This window comes from Sodiomyces alcalophilus (genome assembly GCF_042370955.1).
Source record: "Sodiomyces alcalophilus JCM 7366 unplaced genomic scaffold ACRALscaffold_1, whole genome shotgun sequence".
NCBI lineage: Eukaryota > Fungi > Ascomycota > Sordariomycetes > Glomerellales > Plectosphaerellaceae > Sodiomyces > Sodiomyces alcalophilus.
Window position 1 is genome coordinate 7,947,727 of NW_027263532.1, and position 7,626 is coordinate 7,955,352.

General features: G+C 36.7%; 1 protein-coding gene across 1 annotated transcript; it reads left to right on the forward strand.

Moving 5' to 3' along the window:
• The first annotated feature begins 3,659 nt into the window (after positions 1 to 3,659).
• Positions 3,660 to 4,874, forward strand: ACRALDRAFT_1059138 (uncharacterized protein). The gene is made up of 4 exons (XM_071015980.1): positions 3,660 to 3,934; positions 4,010 to 4,074; positions 4,139 to 4,363; positions 4,422 to 4,874. Exons 1-4 carry the CDS (start codon positions 3,893 to 3,895, stop codon positions 4,543 to 4,545), a joined length of 456 nt encoding a protein of 151 aa, XP_070880231.1. The 5' UTR covers positions 3,660 to 3,892; the 3' UTR covers positions 4,546 to 4,874.
• Positions 4,875 to 7,626: the final 2,752 nt, after the last annotated feature.

The following is a 7,626-nucleotide window of genomic DNA, read 5'->3' on the forward strand; positions in this document are numbered from 1 at the left end:
GGGGGGTGGGGGGGGGGGGGGGGGTAATATCACGGGTTAACCCCTCGAAAGTATAGTTCCGGTATAAGGCCGGAACCGCTAATCAGCATATAGATCCGATACTAGGACCCTACGCTACCCTTACCGCGGATTCGTATAAACCTAGTAAATCCTATACTTCTTTATAAACCTTTTCCTTTCTTTTCCTTAATTCTAGCTAATATAATTATTCGGCCTTACTTAGTATAATTAACCTATAACTAGCCGCTTATAGGATTAGTGCTAGCACTATACTAGCACTAAATCCGAATAGGGCTAGATTAGTGCTAGTATTATACTAACGCTAAAGCCATATAGCGTCTAGCTATAGATAGCCCGAGGTTCTCCCGTAGTTATACTAGATAGGAACCTCGCCCTCTCCTTTAGACAATCTATCCTATTTATATAATATTTATTATACCCTAAGATTACCTTACTTACATCCTTTTATAGGTTCTATAGTACTTGCTGGCTAGAGATATATATAGTTAGTGTATATTATCGCGTATAGCGATCGCCGGCTAGTTATTATGCCTAAGTTCGATCCCTCTATTTACGCCGACCCGTTTCCTAATAAATACAGTTCCGAAACCCGAATACTATAATGAAGATTATTATTTATAGTATATATATTACTAACATGGGTATAATTCTTCGCCGCCCCGTTCTTAGTTACCCATTATTCCTTATTACTATAATAGTCCGTAGAATAGTAAGCCTTCCTATAATAAGTATAGTATTTACGAATAAATACGCACGTGCCCTAGACTTATAATAACCCTAGGGCCGGGCCTAAAATATTCCAAGTTACTAAGGGCGTCCCCTTAAAGTCTGTTGTCTTATTTAGGTCGGCGGGCATATGCCGACCTATTACCAGGGTGCTCCCTCGACTTTCCGGCCCATAAGACTAACTATCTAAATATCAAAAGTTTAATCAGGTTCTTTTATGGCTAGCATCTAATCGTTTGCTACTTATCTTTATTATAGGACTTATATTCTAAGAGAGCTATATCTCTTAAGCTAGCGTTAGAGCCTGGTCTAGCTCGGTTCTCCGCTCCCGTATCTTATGCTTAATATATGAAGGTAACTGACTAAAATAACTATAAGTATAGGCTTCGCTTCTGCTAGTCTCCTAGCCTAATAGCCTATATAAGTTGTCTTATCAGTTGAATAGCTTTATTAGTATTATATCATCAGTTATTTATAGCTTATAAAGTTCTTTATAAAACTAAAACTGCTATATTTTCGGATAGATGCTGTTACTAAATAAATACTATAAAGTCGTCCTAGTTTATTTTTTAGTAGTCTTCTTTATATAGTGCCATTAGGACGTCTAAAGACGTATTAGAGCTAAAGCCTATTCGGTCTACTATAATACTAAAGCGCCAGGCCTAAACTAGTTTCTGGCCTTAATTGCTACTCGCTAATTACCTATTTCTATAACTACAGATAACTCTTTACTTGTCCCATAATTATATACTAGCAGTTGTTCATAATAACACTAGTGATCTAGTTATTTAGTGAGCTTTTTTATAATAGCGGGGTTAAATTTATCTTACTATTAAAGGTATCGCGAGGATATCGTGATTAAGGCTTTTTATATTAATAAGGAGCTAGTAACAGATCGCTTATCGCTCTATAAACCCTTATCTCTAGGACTAAGTATACCCGGTATATCCGCGGACTCCTCGCTTTTATCCAGTCCCTACTTAGGCACTATTATAATTAATTTAAGTATAGTAGGCGCCCGCGCGGGAAAAGAAAGAGGGGGGAGGAGGGGCGGGAATGTCACGACTCCTTCTTAGTAGTATCTGTGGGCTAATTATCTTCCAAGTATAGAAGGTAAAAGATTATAATAAAAGGCAAGTCCGTCGACTTTAGGTAAGGAAAGGACATTATACTTAAGGCTTAATAGCTTAGAATTATAGAGTAATCATTATATTATTATTAACTAAGCGCTAACTTTAAACCAAGACTCTACTATAAGGGATTAAACTATATCCCTTAACGTATATAATAAGATAGTTTCGTACCGGTAGTCTATGTGCGACTATCTGTCCGATTATACACTAACTGCTCTACAATCGTCTTATTATATAAAGAAATTATAAATCTACATATAGTTTAATATTATATATATACTGATATTATGGTACGAGTCTAGTAAATCTCTTTATTTAATTAGCTGGATAGCTACTTTAGAAAGGCTAATTAGAAGGTTATTTCTTTTATACTAATCGTATCTCTTCCACGAGTCTCTTATACAAGTAGCTATATAGGGAGCAGCATCCGTCTTTACTAACACAAATATCTATTCTGGTATAGTGCCCTTTACTAGATCCCTATACCGGCTGGAGTCGATTATATCATCGGTCTATTTTAGAAGATAGGTAGCGCCCTTTTCGGCCTTATCTTACTCTTTATATTCTTTTTAACTAAGAACAAAGCTGTATTATAAGATATCCTTCCGGTAGACGCTAATTCAATGACGTTTCAGACAGGACTATTTAGATTAGCGGAGACTATATAAGCCTTATATAATAGCTTAATTAGATAACGGAGCCTAGGGTCTAGGCTATTCAGTTATAGGAAGTGATAGATTGCTTACTTTTAGATATTAGTTAGGGAGGTCTTAATCCGACTAGGGCATTTATTTATTCCGACTAGGGCACTATATTTATAACCGGCGCTAGCCGCCTATTATTACTTTTGTTTCTAAGGACTATCTTTTCGGCCTTAGATATAATTCCTAATTAACAGATTAATTAGACTATAAATATCTGCTTTCTATTTCCCTATAACGTAATATACTCACGCCTCTCCAGCTCTGTCTACAGCCTATGCATAGCTTATCCGTTCCCAACCAGGATTAAGGTAGAATTAGGTTATGTCCCATGGAATTTGGCTTTAATTAACGCCGACTGCCCCCTCTATGTTTTGCACCCCTTTCCACGCTAACCCCGACGCCGGGGGTAATCATAACCCCATTATTAGTATTATTATTATATAAAGAACCGGGCGGTAATCGCGATAGTTCGGCGTTATTAGGTGTTAAAGATATATAGATAATTGTGAAGGATTGAAAAGACGATATTATGATTATAAAGGGGATTGAAAATTTGTAATTAATATTATTAATTAAGAAAAGAAAAGTAATCGTAGGCAGCTAGCGCTAGTTAAAAAATAGAGCCCTAGTCAGAATAAGTCCTTATATTAGTTATAAATTAACGGGCCTAAACTTATTATTTGTCTTATCTAGACTATATAGTCTTTAGGAAGCTTATTTTAATAATAATTTAATAGTACTTATACTAGTAAATAAATTATCGCTATAAGCAGCTCGGTGTATTAGCTTTAATAGATTCTTAGATAGTTATAACTCTTAATTATAATGTTAAAAGTGGATATAAACGTAATAGCAGATCTATTAATTTAATTCACTCTATAATAACCCTAGTCGCTATAATCGAATCCTCTCCTTAATACTATAAATAACTTATATATAAGTTCGGGCCGGAATAACCTAGTCTGTTATTATTTCGGTCTAGCCTATATAATATTATATAGACTATAGCCTATATTAACTCGTACCTAACTATGGCCCCGCCCCACTATTGCTCTATAACTGTTATCGGCCCAGACTCGCTCAGTAATAGCAGTTTATCAGAGACCACTAACCACGCCCGCATTCTATCCGTATACGGAGGCCTGGTGGCTACTGCGTATTCCGATCAACAACACTGGTACTTGTAGGGCGTAGAGCACTATCTCTATAATCGCTGGGTCGTCCTAGAGCGTCACGCGACTTCAGAGTCTCGCCTTGAGCTTCTGTGCCGCTACTGGTCTTGCGCCTCTCTAAGTTCTGCCTCATAAGATGTCGACAGCCGCCAGGCGGCGTCTCATGCGTGATTTCAAGGTCAGTAACAAATCAACATTACCCTGAGACTTTTTCTTTTGCAGACTAACTGGTCTTTATTTCGGACTGTTATAGCGCATGCAGACCGATCCTCCCGCCGGCGTATCCGCCTCCCCGGTTCCCGACAACGTGATGATGTGGTATGTCCGCCTCGCGTGCTTCACTTCCGTAGACACATCGGCGAGTCTCACAACAATTCGCCAGGAATGCTGTCATAATCGGCCCTGCGGAGACGCCCTTCGAAGACGGCACCTTCAGACTCGTGATGCAGTTCGAAGAACAGTATCCAAATAAACCCCCCGCAGTCAAGTTCATTAGTCAGATGTTCCATCCGAATGTCTATGCCACCGGGGAGCTGTGTCTGGACATCTTACAAAACAGATGGAGCCCGACTTACGACGTGGCAGCGGTATTAACCAGCATTCAAAGGCACGTATTTCACCCTAGACTTACCAGGTCCTGCCAGAAAACGCTGACTGAGTGGAAGCTTACTCAACGATCCAAACACTGGTTCCCCCGCGAACGTCGAAGCCTCGAACCTCTACAAGGACAACCGGAAGGAGTATCAAAAGCGCGTCCGAGAGACAGTGGAAAAAAGTTGGGATGACTAGTTGGGCCCGAGTGGGTGGTTTAAGGTATTTGAATGAACGTCAAACAACCCAGCACCCATTGAATGCATTCCTTATTCAGTCACAGTTGAGTTTGGTATATTGGTATGACATGGATGGCGTGCTGTCGGGAGTCTTGGGTGTAAATTTCAACGGGTATAAAGCCTATATCACTGATCAGGCCGGGAAGGATTTGGCTCTGCTTTCGTTTTGGCAAGCAGTTGGAGTTCTACGGCGTCGCGGTGGACGCTTAATGGCACGTTATACATGTCGTTTGTAGATTAAGAGAGAAAATGGACCGGGAATTTATGTCTCTATTTGGTCGTATTATCACGTGATAGCGACTTCGGGATATAAAGATGATGCCTGAAGGGGACTAAAGAGAATGTGTAGGCTATACTGGCCTTAGCCCGATTTAAAGATACTAGGAGGGTTATATTATATAAACAGTATATATAATTACCATTTTGTATAAATTATTTAACTATAAATCTCTATATAATATTTTAAGTTCTTATATTTAAAATTCTCTACCTTTATTATATATTCTTCTATTATACAGGCTAGATTAAAATAGGAACAGAACGGGTTACCCTATCCCGAATTTAGATATAAATTATTATCTATAGGACGAAGGGCAGAATTTTCTAGCAGGTTAGATCGTTTTATAGAGTTAATTAAATTAATAAATCTACTACTAAGTTTATATATACTGTTTATATAATAATTAAGAGTCTTATATGCCTAGAGACCGTTTAAAGCTATATCCATTACGCCGCTTATAGTATTAACTTATCTTATCGCTATGATATTAGAGGTTCTCTATATAGAGTAAGGAGATATTATAAGATAATACAGAAGTAGATAATTAATATATGAAATTAAGAGTTAAATTATTCGCTAAACCTCTAAATCGGGAGTTTAGCTTTGCCTAGCCTTTTTATATATAACTAGAGCCTATTTCCTATGAACCCTAGGGCATCCCCTTAAAGCTATCCCCAAAACCACGAATTATCCCTTAGTTGTCCTCTCTGTTATACTATACATAGTCGGTCTAAATTGTACTAGTCCCGGGATCGAGTCTCTTATTTATTTCCTAATATAATAAACCTTATCGAATCTCCTCCTTAAGTACTAAGACTTACCGTTTCCCGCTATCCAGACTATACCTAACTCTAATAAATTATATCAGTGATATTATACCACCTCTTCTAGAGCGCCTATTATAGGAGTAATATAACTAGTCGAGTGCCCTTATAAGGACCCTCTCCTGACCCAATCTCTATTCTCCGGACATGGCCCGGCAAAAGACGGCTTAACCCGGGATAATATCCGGCTATATATAGCTTGATTAGCTAATACTAGGCTTTCAGCTTATAAAGTATTATCCTCGCCTAGGTTATTCTAGTATCCTATTATAGTATATTTTATAATTAAGTTCGTAACTTTAAAGCTAAATATAACTATAAAGACAAATCCCTATACTAAAAAGCTATCGTAATAAAGCCTAAATAAAACTTTATAAGACCTTTAATATTCAGTCTTTTATGTATTATTAAAGAATATATAAATAGCTTATAAATAATTATATTAATAGATGATAAATTAAGGCTATAGAATTAAAGACGTTTACATAGTACTTTATTATTATATAGAGAGACGATCGCAGAGCGGTCGGTATATAATTGGACCGATAGCCGGGGACGGACCACTGATCCAATCCTATCTTACTATATATATTAAGGGATATAGTTTAACCCCGTAACTTAAAGTGTTAGTTTAAAGTTAGCGGTTAGTTAACGATAATATAACCATTAGTCTACGATTCTAAGCTATTAAGCCTTTTCTATAATATGTTTTCCTTAACTAAGATCTGCCGACCTTCCTTTTATTATAATTGTTTAACTTCTATACCTGTAAGGTAGTTAGGCCGAAGATGCCACTAAGAAGGACTCGCGGAATAAGTATCCCCCTGGGGGAGGCTAGTAAAGCGGACACCGGGTAGGAGGCGCCTATTATATCCAAATTAATTATTTTTGATAAATTGAGCTACGAGTAGTAGGCTGTACGCGCGGAAGAGAGGAAAATCAAGCAAAAAGCTGTTGAATTCGGAGAATCGTAGGATTACTGCTTGTTACGTAAACGCGTAGTTATGTGTAAAGAACTGACTTCTGGGATTTCTTCCTGGATCTGGGGCTGGCAAAAGACCCTGGAAGATTGGGTGGCGACTGTTACGTCAATAGCCTACGCGACGGTTATCACGCCACGTTATTTGCTTAAGTAATAACTAAGATATCGTATTTAAGATACTTAGTATATTTATATTATTATCACTTATTATAAGTATAATATTAACACCCCCCCGTAAGCAGACTCTTATATAATAAGTGCAGCTTAGTCAGGTTATACTTATAGTTATGTTATATTATAGCGCAGTAATCCTAGTCTATCTAAGACTAGAATACATAGAGGAAAAATTTGAAAAAACCTCTTCTTTTTAATTCAAGGGAAAATTCAAAAACCCTTGTTATTGTTATAGTATATTATCCAAAGGAAAGTTCAGAAAAACCTTTGATATCTAGGAAAACCCGAAGGTAAAAAACCTAGTTATTCCCCTTATAAAGAACTAAGAATACTAAGTATTAAAACCTAGTATTTTAATTCTTTAATATTATTATAAGGCGGCAAATCATACTCAGGTAACGTATCGTCCTTATGACCTAGGTTTATATAACCGTAAAGAGTATTATGAGTCTCTTTTACTAAACCTTTAGTTATTATATCTGCTATATTAAATTTCGTACTTATATATACGATTTTTATTTTATTATTTTATAGCTGTTGCCTGTAGTAGTGATACTGCCTGTCGATATGCTTTACCCGTTTATGAAATTCAGGGTTTTCAGCGAGCTTCTTTATACTCTCACTATCTATTAAGATAGTAGGAATCTCGAGAGTATTATTATTATTATTATTATTATTATTATTATTATTACTATTGCCTCTTATATTGGAATCTAGACCTAGATTCTATAGTATATCTTTATATAGATTATAAAGATAGATTCCTTTTTTAGAAGCTTC